The sequence below is a fragment of the Urtica dioica genome, chromosome 7 (assembly GCF_054948205.1).
Source record: "Urtica dioica subsp. dioica isolate 48M chromosome 7, U.dioica_male_clone48M_v1_H2, whole genome shotgun sequence".
Taxonomy (NCBI): Eukaryota; Viridiplantae; Streptophyta; class Magnoliopsida; order Rosales; family Urticaceae; genus Urtica; species Urtica dioica.
In genome coordinates, this window is record NC_142762.1 from 41,993,816 (window position 1) to 42,007,061 (window position 13,246).

General features: G+C 43.6%; 4 protein-coding genes across 4 annotated transcripts; 2 read left to right on the forward strand and 2 right to left on the reverse strand.

Moving 5' to 3' along the window:
• Positions 1 to 470: 470 nt before the first annotated feature.
• Positions 471 to 2,902, reverse strand: LOC149391717 (protein TIC 55, chloroplastic-like). Its single transcript, XM_089621351.1, has 4 exons — positions 2,504 to 2,902; positions 1,940 to 2,042; positions 1,509 to 1,863; positions 471 to 1,435 (listed from the first exon to the last, which is right to left on the reverse strand). Exons 1-4 carry the CDS (start codon positions 2,875 to 2,877, stop codon positions 654 to 656), a joined length of 1,614 nt encoding a protein of 537 aa, XP_089477477.1. The 5' UTR covers positions 2,878 to 2,902; the 3' UTR covers positions 471 to 653.
• Positions 2,903 to 3,314: 412 nt separating this feature from the next.
• Positions 3,315 to 5,421, reverse strand: LOC149391718 (protein TIC 55, chloroplastic-like). Its single transcript, XM_089620604.1, has 3 exons — positions 4,910 to 5,421; positions 4,688 to 4,790; positions 3,315 to 4,593 (listed from the first exon to the last, which is right to left on the reverse strand). Exons 1-3 carry the CDS (start codon positions 5,266 to 5,268, stop codon positions 3,472 to 3,474), a joined length of 1,584 nt encoding a protein of 527 aa, XP_089476730.1. The 5' UTR covers positions 5,269 to 5,421; the 3' UTR covers positions 3,315 to 3,471.
• A 1,806-nt stretch (positions 5,422 to 7,227) lies between these two features.
• On the forward strand, positions 7,228 to 10,880 carry DBR1 (debranching enzyme 1). The gene is made up of 10 exons (XM_089618700.1): positions 7,228 to 7,447; positions 7,518 to 7,675; positions 7,802 to 7,923; positions 8,226 to 8,419; positions 8,805 to 8,987; positions 9,068 to 9,186; positions 9,281 to 9,420; positions 9,559 to 9,681; positions 10,146 to 10,243; positions 10,403 to 10,880. The coding sequence occupies exons 1-9, from the start codon at positions 7,325 to 7,327 to the stop codon at positions 10,217 to 10,219; spliced, it is 1,236 nt and encodes a 411-aa protein (XP_089474826.1). The 5' UTR covers positions 7,228 to 7,324; the 3' UTR covers positions 10,220 to 10,243; positions 10,403 to 10,880.
• Positions 10,881 to 11,313: 433 nt separating this feature from the next.
• Positions 11,314 to 12,917, forward strand: LOC149391720 (peroxidase superfamily protein). The gene is made up of 4 exons (XM_089618701.1): positions 11,314 to 11,637; positions 11,740 to 11,919; positions 12,086 to 12,251; positions 12,332 to 12,917. Exons 1-4 carry the CDS (start codon positions 11,398 to 11,400, stop codon positions 12,748 to 12,750), a joined length of 1,005 nt encoding a protein of 334 aa, XP_089474827.1. The 5' UTR covers positions 11,314 to 11,397; the 3' UTR covers positions 12,751 to 12,917.
• The last annotated feature ends 329 nt before the right edge of the window (positions 12,918 to 13,246 follow it).

The window sequence follows — 13,246 nt, forward strand, 5'->3', positions numbered from 1 at the left end:
ATATTTCGATCGCCGAGCACGAAGCTTTTCCCGCCCACGCATCTCTGTTTCCCAAGGAAAAAAGACCACTTCCTTCTTCTCTTATAGGTTCTTAATTCCGTCTTTAAAAGTTGCGTGTCTTTTAAAACACTCTTGATGTTGATACTTTCTTGCCCGAGGTCTTGAGGCTTCCGCAATCTTTGACTTTGATTGCTATACTCTCCTTGAGACCAACCTTTGAGAACATTAGTGAGCATATCCTTGAACCTCATCCAGCCCCGATTGACCAGCGCTTCAATGATAAAGTAAACCCGTATCCCTTAAATATCCTACAAATCCTCTCTCGATCCGCAATTTCCAGGACTTCTTCAAAATTAGCACGAATCCATTTAGCAGCCTCACTACCTGTCAACGCCATAAGAGACTTTGCACGGTTGACCTCCAGAGAAACCAAGAATTGCTCGTCTTCAATGAAAGCATTCAGTGTATGTCTGGTTCTTCTTTGACACAGCCATGAACTATATCTTCCTTCTAAACGTAGCAAGTGTACATTGTTTAATGGTGACCACTCTTGCAACAATGATTCTGCTAAACAGAGTTTACGCTTTGCCAAGTAAGTAACGACAAAGCCATGTTAAGAGAAATGTATCAAATTTACAAATCCTGTACACTCTTCACAATCTTCTGTGAGGTCTAATGAAGTTGACAGTGTTCAAGTCGGCAGCGGAGTTGCAGACGTACGCACCGCCGCAGCAAGCGGCCGCGGCCACCAACAGAACCGCCTTCCACTGCCTTCCGGCGACCAAAACCGCCACCGCCGCCAACACAGCCGCCGCCGCCGACAGCCCGTCCTTCCACGCTCGGAAACCCTTGACCACCGCCGCGCATTCTCTGCAATGCACCACGTGCCTGAAGTACCGGTTCATCGGGTTCCCCGCCACCGCCGTCCCAACCCCGCCCTTCGCCGGAAAACCCGCCGCCGTGCTCGCCGGAAACCCCGCCGGAGCGTGCTCCACCACCGCCGGAGTCCCCGGTGGGGATGCCGTCCGGTGGCCGAAGTGGTGAGGCATCCCGTGGCCCACCTTGTCGACCCACTTCCGATACTCGACGACCCACGTGTCGGATGACCCGAGGTTGATGTAGAGCCGCCCGGTCGGGGAATTCTCTCGGATCAGAACCTCGTTCTGCGACGAGAGGAACCCCATGTCCTGCTCGAGAACCTTGCACGCGTTCTGGTGGAAGAACCACTTCGGGAAGAGGTTGACCAGAGGCGACCTTTTGGTGCCGCCGAAGCGGAGGATCAGCATGGACCGCCCTTGTCCGCTCGGCCTGCAAAGAAACAGCCCCGTGAAGTAGTGTCGCTCCCCGGTCTTCTCGTCCACGGTTTCCCTGTTGTTCTGCAGCGAGCACGGGGCCGAGAATCGCAGCAAGTTCGGCAGCGGATCGTCCTCCGTGGCTAGAGGTAGGCAAAACGGTTAAAAGGGTTAACCGGTTAAAAATGTAAAATTAACTGCGGATAAATTACCCACCTCTATCGGTGGCCTTTCCCCAGCGGCCGGCGAAGCCTCTCCCCGAGCGCTCGGCCACGTGGAAGAGCAACGGCTGGGCGTCCTCGCGCTTCGAGTAGAAGTCGGTGCGGTCGTGGGAGATCGGGACGTGGGCCGGGTCCATCAGGTTCTCGAGCAGGATCGAGTGGTCGTACGGGACCTCGTGGATCGTCGACGTGTCCTGAAACCCCGGCCGAGCAAAGTTCTCGAACCACGGAAGCTTTTTCGGGTCGGGGCTTGCTGATTGGGACATCCAAACCCATACCACTCCTTGCGAGTCTCTCACCTCGTATGGCTTCAGGCACGCCAATTTTGGTATCTTGGCCTCACTCGGAAGCTATCATATAGAATATATACGTAAATATATATGTTGCTGCAAAAGAAAGAGCTATTCATTAATGGATAGAACTGACCTGAGGGATTTTGACACATCTTCCATCTCCTTCGAATTGCCAGCCGTGGTATAAGCATTCCAATCTTCCGTCGATCAATTGCCCTTCTGATAGCTTTGCCAACCTGTGTGATTAGTATATCTACTTGTGGATCACAAGTTTTAAGATGGGATAAATAATTTAGTTTTTCTTTTCATCTATCTCACTCTCAGTTCTCTTAATCACTCTCTTTATTCTCTCCTCTTTTCCTTTACTTCCCTCTTTTTTTTTTTTCTAATAAAAACCAAAAATCACATGCACTGTACCAATTTTTTTAATATTATGTATACCCAGGCTTTCAATTTTGCAGTCAATTTTTTTTCCTGAATACATATTTTAACATTTTCATATAATGCTTTAGACAATGTTTATAATGAAATAGAAATTAATAGAATATTTGGTTGAGATTCCAGCATAATCTAACAATTTATAATATAATAAAGCATTGAGATTGAATTCTTGAAAAATTAGGGCGACGGAGAATTAGGATGCTTTGCGGGCCTGTAATTAAACTGTATAGTCATGATCGCAAGCAAGAGTTGTGACCTGTGGGGGCAGCGATCTTGGTGGCACCGGAGTTCTCCATCGCCGTCGCGGTAGAGCACGAGCTGCTGATCGTACACGGTGAGGCCCACCGGCGCGTCGTCGGGGACATCCTTGGCGAGGTACAGCGGGTACCACTCCTCCCTCCAATCATATTCCGCCACGTCGCTCTTCTCATCCTCCTCGCCCAGTAGCAACGCCTGATCCGCTACGACGCTACACCTGGCGTGGCTCCACCGTCTGCTTCTGGAGGTGGGCGGCGATGCTACTGATGGCGGCGGGTGTGACGTGGCAGTCCAGCAAGAGAGGAGAGAATAAGTGGCTGTGGATGTTGGGGTGGCAAAAAGGAGTGGGGTAAACACAAGAGACATGGTCATTGCTGGTTGGTCTAAAAGACTCTGGAACAGAAGATTATACAAGTAATCACAACTGGGTCCCACTAAAATGATATTTTTTTTACCAAAATTAGTCTGTAATAATAAGCACTTTTAATCCCTTGTTCGGTCTGCTTGTAGTAAAGTCTTTAGATTATATTACTCCTACATTTTGTTTTCTTCTCTTCGATTAATATTCAAATAGATGTCTACAAGATGTCTCATTCTAATAAATAGTGAGAATTCAATCCCTACAAAATATTCAATATATATATATATATATATATATATATATATATATTTACACACACACACACAAAATGTATTAAATTGGAAACTCTAGTGACTAGTCTCAAATCTCAATGCCCAAATGATCTCTCTCTTGCACTACGTTTTAGGTTTCCTAAAAAAAATACTAATAGAATATGGCACATTAAAGATACATAGATAGAGCAGTTTCATTTCATTCGAGGTTTGCACTTCTATGGCAGGCTAACTATTGTTTTTTCGCAAATCGCAAGTATACAAGTCGTATTGTATGTACCCAGAAAACAAAAAAGGTTCAAACATCATCATCATATTCATCAATCATCATCATCACAATCTCCTGTGAGTCCTAATGAAATTGACAGTGTTCATCTCAACAGCCTTGTCACAAGCATAAGCCCCGCCGAAGCTCGCCGCCGCAGCCACCAACAGCGCCGCCTTCCACTGCCGCCCGACGGCCAGCACCGCCACCGCCGCCAAAACCGCCGCCACCACCGACAGCCTCATCTTCCACGCCCCGAAGGCCTTCACCACCTCTCTGCACCCGGCGCAGTGCACCACGTGGCGGAAGTACCGGTTCACCAGATTCGGCGCCCCCGCCGCCCCGACCCCTCCCTTCGCCGGAAAACTCGCCGCCACGCTCGCCGGAATCCCCGCCGGAGAGTGCTCCACCACCGCCGGCTTCTCCGGCAGCGACAGAGTGGCGTGGCCGAAGTAGTACGGCATCCCGTGCCCCACCTTGTCCATCCACTTCCTGTACTCGGCGACCCACGTGTCGGACGATCTCAGGTTCAGATAAAGCTCTTTCGTCGGGACTTTTTCCTTCATCAGAACCTCGTTCTGCGACGAGAGGAACCCCATGTCCTGCTCGAACACCTTGCACGCGTTCTGGTGGAAGTACCACTTCGGGAAGAGCTTGATCAGAGGCGATCTTCTCGTGTTTCCGAATCGGACGATGAGCATCGACTTCCCTTGCCCGCTCGGGCGGCAAAGGAACAGCCCCGAGAAGTAGTGGGTCTCGCCGGTCTTCTCGTCGGCGATCTCGCGGTTGTTCTGGAGGACGCACGGGGCCGAGAACCGGAGAAAGTTTTGGGGTTCGCCGTCGGCCTCGCGGCCCCACCACCCGGCGAATCCCCGCCCGGACCGCTCGGCGACCTTGAACTTCAACGGCTGGGCTTGCTCGCGCTTGGCGGTCCAGTCGGTGCGGTCGTGGGAGATCGGGACGTGCGCCGGGTCCATCAGATTCTCGAGCAGGATCGAGTGGTCGTACGGGAGCTCGTGGATGGTCGAGATGTCGTTGATCCCCGGCCGAGCGAACGTCTCGAACCATGGGATCTTCGACTCATCCGGCGGAGTCTCCGGCGACATCCACACCCATATCACCCCTTGCGAGTCCCTAATCTCGTACGATTTCAGGCATGCCGATCTCGGAATCTTCGCATCGCCTGGAAGCTATTCGTAACACACACATGTACATATAATAAATTCACAGCTTCTCTCACAGTCACAGGCACAAAAATCAAGCTGAGATGAGACAAGTACTGACCTGAGGGATCTTGACACATTTTCCATCGCCTTCAAATTGCCAGCCGTGATACAAGCATTCCAACCTCCCATCGATCAACTGTCCTTCCGATAGCTTGGCCAATCTAGGTCAATTCGAAATTGAATCCCACACATAAATTAATCGTACAACAATCAGAGAGAATCGAGAGAAGAGAGACAAATCAAATCAAACACCGTGCGTGCGTGTATACACACGGTATACCTGTGAGGACAGCGATCTTCGTGGCAGCGGAGCTCGCCGGAGCCGTCGCTGTACAGGACGAGCTGTCTGTCGAAGACGGTGAGGCCGAGGGGAGCGTCGGCGGGGACGTCCTTGGCGAGGTACAGAGGGTACCACTCCGTCCTCCAATCGTAATCCTCGATCACCTTCTCTCTCCTCCTCTCATCCTCGCCGTACAGCACATTGCGGTCCTCCTTCGCGAACCTGTCCGCCACCGCGCCGCACCGCCGTCGCCTCGGGGCCGGCGTCGACGACGGAGGTCTGGGCGGCGACAGGGACGTGGTCGGGAAGGAAGAGCGGTGCAGAGAGAGGAGAGAAGGAGAGAGGAGCAGAGCTGCCATGGTTATTGGTGTGGAAGGTTGGGGAAGATTGAAGAAATGTGTCAAGTCATGATAGTCTTTCTTTCTTTCACTTGCTTGCTTGCGCGTTTCTTTTCTGCTCTACCATTTCTGGCCACACATTGCTTCTTCAATTACTTGTACATTTTCCTGGCGCAACTTTGAAAATGACATATAATACCAACAATGACCCACACTAATCCAGTATTTATCCTTCCGAGTCTAAAAGAATCATTTTTTTTTTATGAGTATTTTAGTAATATTTTTGTGTTGCAATTAAAAAATCGAATATAGTGTGTTAATGATCGTAATATATAAAATGTTGCGAACCTTTTGTTTTTGCGGGTTATGCAAATAGAAACAATAGAATCGTATTTTTTTTAAAAAAATTTATATAGTTTCATGAGTATTTTAGTCCATCGGACAATATATATATATATATATATATATATATATATATATATATATATATATATTTTTTTTTTCATTTTCACAGGTAAAAATCAAATTTATTGTGTAAGTGACCATATTTGATACAATTTCTCAATGTCGTTTCAACGCTTATAATTCACGTGGCAAGGATTGATTGGCTTGATCACTTTGCATTGTGTTTGTTATCTCTTTTTCATGAAAGATTATAAAGATTGCTCGGGGCATATGTTAATCTATATTTTCCAGTCAATGACGTTCGAGAGCAAACACATATTAATTGAGGATCGAATCCAAAATGCCACAGCTACTATCGGACATTAATTATCCGGGATTGTCGTTTTTCTTCACTGGAAAATAATTTGTTGGTTCTCTATTGTGTTCTATTGTGTTGAGTGAGAATTTACCTCACAGTCTCATTCGTTTATAATAAAAAGATTGATTCAATTTCTATTATTGGGCCTCAACTTCGTCACGAGGTCGATAACACTTTGTATATCATTCATAAGTAAACAAATTGATTTAATTATGATAAACAGGTGAGTATGGAAGGTCAGTGGAATAAAAAAAGTGACGTGTTTGTATGTGAAAAGTGGTTCTCACGTTTGAGTTGGACATCTCTATTTATAGCCTTTAGAAGGATCATCGATCTATGCCATATCTTTGGAAGACACATCGTCGAGTCTTCTCCTCTTAGCTCATGGCACATGTACAACTCCATCCAAACTTAGCTACATATTTAAGAATAATGCGGTTGAACTGATTTTCATGCCTTGAATCGCACGGCGGCTCGCTGAATAAGCCTTCAAGTCGTATTCTTTGTCGAGCTGAGCTGAAAAGAGCTCAACTCGTTTGATAATTCGAAGTGTGCTAATCTATTAAACGTCATAAATCCCGGGTATACATGTCGTCAATCTATCATATTTTCGTCGGATTTTGATTGTATATCCGTTGAAAATCTGTCGAAATATATTTATTTTATCGTCATTTAAACCATATTTTCGTTACACAAAAGTTCAAAAAATAAGAGAAAAATCGAATCAAACCCCTATCAATAAGGAACAACGTGAAATCTTGTAATCAATCTCTAATGTCTTCCAAACGACATTAACGCTCCTATCAATAAGGAACAACATGAAATTACTGGTCTCTAATGTCTTCCAAACAACATTAACGCTTGAGAATAATAAAATGATATAGAAATAGTAAAAGAAAAACAAATTTGCCTTTAATTAAGAGAGAACCTGTTATAGAAAATAAGGAGGAGTTTTTGACATATTTCATCGTACATCGAAGAGATTTTGTCGTGCTCTGATGGAAGAGGCAGAGTAGCCAGATTTAACCGTTGTCCGTCGTTATCGTTGAAGGTTGAGCGGCCGAGTTTGATTGCCCGGAGGCACAAGTCGATTTTGAATTCATTATATATTTTATTTTGAGGATTAAGGGGTCTAAAATATAATTTTTGAATACTTCCGAGTCTACAAAAGAATTAGACCTCATTAGTTGATCTACATACTGAAATAATTTTTATATTATTTACTAACTATCAACTATATTTTGAAAGAAAGTTTTTTCTCCTCACAATTCCGTTCCCTCCCGAATTCCCGAGTCTCGTTCACAGTTCACCGCCATGAAAATAGCAGTGGAAGGTTGTATGCACGGCGACCTCGAAAACGTCTACAAAACCCTCAAACACTTTGAAGCCATCCACAGCACCAAGATCGACCTCCTCCTCTGCTGCGGCGACTTTCAGGTACATCCATCGGAAACCTAATTTCGTCTCTGCGTCGCTCCTTATCTCAACGTATTTTTTTCGGGGTTAGTCCGTCAGGAATGAGAAGGACTTGGAGAGCTTGAACGTTCCTTCAAAGTACCGGTCGATGAACACGTTCTGGAAGTACTATTCCGGCGAGGAAGTCGCTCCGTATCCGACCATCTTCATCGGAGGGAACCACGAAGCCTCGAATTACTTGTGGGAGTTGTGAGTCAAGCTTTTCCATATAGTCTTTTAGAGTTTTATACCTGTTAATTGGACTTGTGAGTGGTTACATTCGATAAATTGCTGATTTAGGTCGTTGATGATAGGGTTTTGAAAAACTGTCTGTAGATACTACGGAGGATGGGCAGCTCCGAACATGTACTTCTTAGGGTTTTCCGGGGTCGTCAGGTTTGGGAATCTCCGTATCGGTGGGCTTTCTGGAATTTACAATGCTCGCAGTTATCATTTAGGTTTGTGAATTGTGATGATACAATCTTTTCTGCCATTGATAAAAATTTTAACTTGAATTTTTTGTTGAGTAAGTAGTTGGATTCCCGCTTTGCTCTTTACGCATAATCAATGCGGTCACAACTTGTAGCTTGATCATTTTGATATTTAAGTTTTTCATCGGCCCAGAAGAACTTTTTGATAACTTTTCAAGTGCGCTATGTAAATGATAGATTTCCTTGTCAATGAAAACCAAAGCTATAGCTGTTCTGTTTCCTTTGTTGTTTTGTTTCAATTTTTTTTAATGTGTTGCATTTCTGAGCAGGGCATTTTGAGAGGCCTCCATATAATGAAAGCACCATCAGGTCTATATATCACGTACGTGAATACGATGTTCAGAAGCTTATGCAAGTTGAGGAGCCCATGGATATATTTCTCTCGCACGATTGGCCTCTTGGCATCACTGATTGCGGGAACTGGAAGCAGCTTGTTCGCTTCAAGCCGTTCTTCGAGAAAGAGGTGAGTCTACACGTAAATGTGTCTTTTTTATGTTGAGTTGTGGAGCCTAATTCATCGGCGGCGCTTGTTTCGTGGATATATAGGGTGAACCACTATGAATCTGTGCGTTATTTGTTCTTTGCGATGAATTAATTGTTTTGTGGTTAGGTCAGATTTGGGGTGCAAATCCTAACACTTTACATGATCAAACTACAAATCTTACTGGCTAGTTACCCTGAATCTGGGGCATATTACTAGTCTCAAGTTAAAATGACTAAAATATATATTAATAAGTTCGTGGTAACAGAATATTCTCAAACAGTTGATGTCTCAATCCTTGTTTGGAAATTTAGAATTTTTTGCATCAAAGTAAAATTTTGTGATTAAGTGTTGTGATTTTATCCAGATCCAGGAAAAAACGTTAGGAAGTAAAGCTGCTGCAGAACTGCTGGAAAAATTAAAACCACCGTATTGGTTTTCAGCGCATCTGCATTGCAAATTTGCTGCTCGTGTTCAGCACGGGGAAGATGGCCCGGTGACGAATTTTCTAGCTCTGGACAAGTGCCTTCCTGGCCGTAAATTTTTACAGGTACGCTACCGAGATTTCGTTGAAGAGAACCTCTGTGTAGTTAAGCTGACAACTCCCCTGTCTTTGATTGCCACTTGAAGATCATTGAAATTGAATCTGAAGTTGGACCTTATGAGATTCGGTACGATGAAGAGTGGCTAGCAATAACTCGGAGGTTCAACCCCATCTTTCCTCTGACCAGAGCAGGGGTGAACTTCAGGTAATGCATATGAAATGATCAAGCCGTTGTGGTCGCCGAATATTTTCTAGCTCTAGCACGTTAACGTAATGTCTGATGAGATATGTCTAAACAGGAATCTACAAAATGATATGCAAGACTGTCGTCAATGGGTCAGGGCCAAGCTAGCTGAGACGGGAGGCAAACCTTTCGAATTTGCAAGGACAGTTCCGTGCCATGACCCCCGCAAACCTCTCTCCAAGAATTCATATTATGGTATTTTTTATATTTATTTATCTTTTTTTTTTGTTGAGGAAAATATATTATGTGGTATTTGATAAATTATTTATTCGATATTAGACTCTTGATGAAGAAACTCTGATGAGTAATGGTACTTTAAACTTCTGGTTGCAGAATATACCCGAAATCCTCAAACAGAGTCTTTCTTACAATTTCTAGAACTTCCTAATTTACTCGACAACACGTCAGAATCCTCAAACGCATCAGCAAGTCACGCATCGCCCATTCACAGAGGAGGTTCATTTTTTTTTTCTTTCTTTCAGGTTTATCTTCATTGATACCAAGTAGGTCCAGAGAATTCATGTTAGAATCTGAGATATTAAGGGTAGTATAATAATGCAATATAGTTAGGGGGATAAATACAGAATATGTAGAAGTTAAGTTAGTCTATAATAACAATGATAAGTAGAGAATATGTATGAAATAACGAGAGAATCTGAATGAGGAAGAAATTAGAAAGCACGGATCTCCCGAAACTCCGATGTCACCTATTGTATTTCGGTCCGTTTATATTTCAGTTCATACAAAAATACTAGTGCGTATCAATACAACATTAAGTCCACTAATCCTTTGTTACCCTTTGTTTGTGTGCGTTCTGCTGGATTAGAACCCTAACCACAATCTTGTTTTTTCTTCATTGACATTTAATCTCTAGGCAAGTCACTTTCCTTGAAATTAATTATATAAATATCCTTCATTAGGGCATACGGACCATAACAGCGAAGACATTCCCATTGACGATGAGGATGAGTTGGAAGACGACGCGGAAACCTGAATTCGAACAGTGGGAAGCTTTGTGGTAATCTCGTCATGCTTTTATTCTCTCTGGCATATTGTCATGCATAAGTGTTGCTTTTTATATTTGTTCCCATTCTACAACTGGCCGAAAAATGGTGATCTTTCAGTTAAATAATAATTTTATCTCTACTCAAGTTTGTTCATCTGTTTGTTATGCCAGATCATGAGACTATCATCAAAGCCACTGTATATTAAGTTAGGATATGAAAAAGGCATGGCAAATGCATGTGGACAGCAGCGTCGTCATTGGAAAACGAAACTTCACTTAAATACAGAGAGGCAAGGTCATTACGGTCATTTTACAGGCAAAGCTCCGATGCTATGCAAAATTGCTGGAGCCTGGAGAACTCCATAAAAGAATGGCTGGTTCAGTTTCTTCAGTATGCTAAACATAACTTAACTTGTCCTCTTTTACCATTTTAACAGTGCAATTTTTTTTTATAAAAAAAGGTGTAATTTTGTTCCTATGCCTCTCACACTGAACTGTGCCAAACAAATAGCTTCCTGTATATTTTGTTGTACATGCAGTTGAGCTCGGCCGTTATATTTAGTAACCTATTTTTAAGAATTGCGTAGGACGACGAACTAAGGCATACAAGTATTTTCATAAATGCCCAAAATTATGACAAGCGCACCAAGCAAGACCTTGCTTTTTTTTTTTTTTTTTTTGGTCTGTCTATGTGTTGTATGTATCTTCTTACTCAAGAGCCGTATTCTGTCGCCACTTGTTTCAGTGAAATCAGTGAGAGCTGAGCTCTACATATTTTAGCATGTACGCTCGAGCAACTCTAGATCTCAAGCTGACAAAGTCGGTGAATTTGCAAATTTCAACGTCGCTAAGTAACGTTTGTGCCATTAGTCATTCTACACTACGAGACGAGTCTCAAAGCACTGTAGTTCATTAAATACAGTCCAACATCATTTCTCTATCTCTCTCTGTTTAAAGCAAGGGAGTTGAATGTTGTGATCTACTTTCTGACATCAACCAAACCACATTAATGCCGATTCAATTGCTCTTATCTGTCATCTTCACATACTTCATGTTCTATGTATTCGTATGACACGAAATCACCCTGTTATCATTATTAGTTATACTTATATGTAGTATATGATTAATGCACAACAAGGTTTAAGCTCTCGATCAAGTGTATTCTCATGGAGGAAAGTTTAACAGCTTTCTCTTCCGAACGTGTTCTCTGCCACTTTCTCCTCTTAGTTTCGCTCTTTCTCATCTCTGCCTCTCCTTCTACTGCTCAACTTTCGCTCGGGTTCTATTCGGCTTCATGCCCTTCAGCAGAGTTTATGGTCAGAGACACAGTCAGATCAGCTTCCTCTAGAGACCCAACAGTCCCCGGGAAGCTTCTTCGATTGATCTTCCACGATTGCTTTGTCGAGGTCCGGTACTACCTGCATTGATACTTTCAACTTGATTATAGCCACTCCCTATTATTTATTTCTTAATTCTCTTTTTTGTGTGGTGTTTTTTTTTTTTTGCAGGGTTGTGATGGTTCTGTGCTCTTACAAGGAAACAAGTCGGAGAGAAGTGACCCGGCTAACACTTCTCTCGATGGGTTTTCGGTCATAGACTCCGCTAAAAGAGTTGTCGAGTTCTTTTGCCCACAGACCGTTTCTTGCGCCGACATCCTTGCTTTGGCCGCCAGAGACGCCGTTGAATTTGTGAGGAATCAATCACTTCTCTTTCTCTCATCATTACACACTCTTCAATGTAACTACCAGCGTTTAGCACAGGGACGGAGCTAGACATATATTGTTATTTCTGTTTCCAAATAATTTTCAATGTAAAAAATTGAGTCCTAAGCTAACTCGGTCCATGCACACACAGACCGGTGGACCGGTGGTTCAGATTCCGACGGGGCGGAGAGACGGGAGGGTCTCTTCTGCCTCGAACGTGAGGCCCAACATTGTCGACACGAGCTTCACCATGGATGAGATGACCAAGCTCTTCACTTCCAAAGGCTTGTCCTTGGACGATCTCGTCATTTTATCGGGTAAAAAAAAAAAACCGTTATCTATCCCAAACTCAGTTTCGAAAAAATCAATCAATGATCATCGTTTTCCTTTCTCTCAGGAGCTCACACAATAGGAAAGGCACACTGTGACGCTTTCAGCGACCGGTTCGAGGAAGACTCGAAAGGCAAATTTACCCTCGTAGACTCGTCCCTCGACACCACGTACGCGGACGAGCTCGTGAAGCAATGCCCGGCCGATCCCGACCCCGAGACCAAAGTCGACACTGACCCCGAAACCTCCTTTGTGTTCGACAACCAGTACTACAAGAACCTCTTGTCCAACAGAGGCCTATTCCAGTCCGATTCTGTGCTCTTCGGCGATCCCAGGACCAAGAAGCTCGTCCAGGATTTCGCAAACGACCAGCTCAGCTTCTTCGATGGATGGGCTCGGTCGTTCTTGAGGCTCACCGGCGTCGGGGTCAAGACCGGCGATCAAGGAGAGATTCGAGTCTCTTGTTCAGCCATCAATAATGCCTGATCTCAAATGGAAAATAAATTATATACATATATTATTCAGGATATGTATAATATGCCTTATATTGTCTTGTCATTTTTTTGTTACTTCATTGTTGTCCATCTGTAGAAGAATACTGTAAAGGAAATGGTAGCTATTCTATAAATGAAAGTATTACTCACTTATTTCTATGATGCAATCCATTATTAGTTTATTACTTCAGTACAATTAGCTGATGATGGTATTCGCTAAAAAAAATTAGTTGATGGTACGATACGAATATGATAGGGATAATCTGTGTACGTGACAGCATTGTATGGGTATATAATAAAACGACAGACACATCACAGGCATGTCAAGTATGTTTCCCAAAGAGTAGTTTTATTTTTCGGCTCGTGTGACAAGACAAGTGCTAAAATTATTTTTCTATGTTCTAAAACGTGTATTTGATAAAAAACGGCTTTAAAACTCATAATACCATTAACACTTAAAAGTTTCATTTTGTTTCAGAGATTTTGTA

Bases quoted from the DNA above. Each gene is read 5' to 3' on its own strand.
- LOC149391717 (XM_089621351.1), bottom strand. From the start codon at position 2,877: ATGACCATGTCTCTTGTGTTTACCCCACTCCTTTTTGCCACCCCAACA. The intron at 2,043-2,503 runs GTCACAACTCTT...CTAATCACACAG, and splicing joins CAAGATCGCTGCCCCCACAG to GTTGGCAAAGCTATCAGAAG. The intron at 1,864-1,939 runs GTCAGTTCTATC...TCTATATGATAG, and splicing joins GATGTGTCAAAATCCCTCAG to CTTCCGAGTGAGGCCAAGAT.
- LOC149391718 (XM_089620604.1), bottom strand. From the start codon at position 5,268: ATGGCAGCTCTGCTCCTCTCTCCTTCTCTCCTCTCTCTGCACCGCTCT. The intron at 4,791-4,909 runs GTATACCGTGTG...GAATTGACCTAG, and splicing joins GAAGATCGCTGTCCTCACAG to ATTGGCCAAGCTATCGGAAG. The intron at 4,594-4,687 runs GTCAGTACTTGT...TGTTACGAATAG, and splicing joins AATGTGTCAAGATCCCTCAG to CTTCCAGGCGATGCGAAGAT.
- DBR1 (XM_089618700.1), top strand. From the start codon at position 7,325: ATGAAAATAGCAGTGGAAGGTTGTATGCACGGCGACCTCGAAAACGTC. The intron at 9,187-9,280 runs GTAATGCATATG...ATGTCTAAACAG, and splicing joins AGAGCAGGGGTGAACTTCAG to GAATCTACAAAATGATATGC. The intron at 9,421-9,558 runs GTATTTTTTATA...TTCTGGTTGCAG, and splicing joins CTCCAAGAATTCATATTATG to AATATACCCGAAATCCTCAA.
- LOC149391720 (XM_089618701.1), top strand. From the start codon at position 11,398: ATGGAGGAAAGTTTAACAGCTTTCTCTTCCGAACGTGTTCTCTGCCAC. The intron at 11,638-11,739 runs GTCCGGTACTAC...TTTTTTTTGCAG, and splicing joins TCCACGATTGCTTTGTCGAG to GGTTGTGATGGTTCTGTGCT. The intron at 11,920-12,085 runs GTGAGGAATCAA...ATGCACACACAG, and splicing joins CCAGAGACGCCGTTGAATTT to ACCGGTGGACCGGTGGTTCA.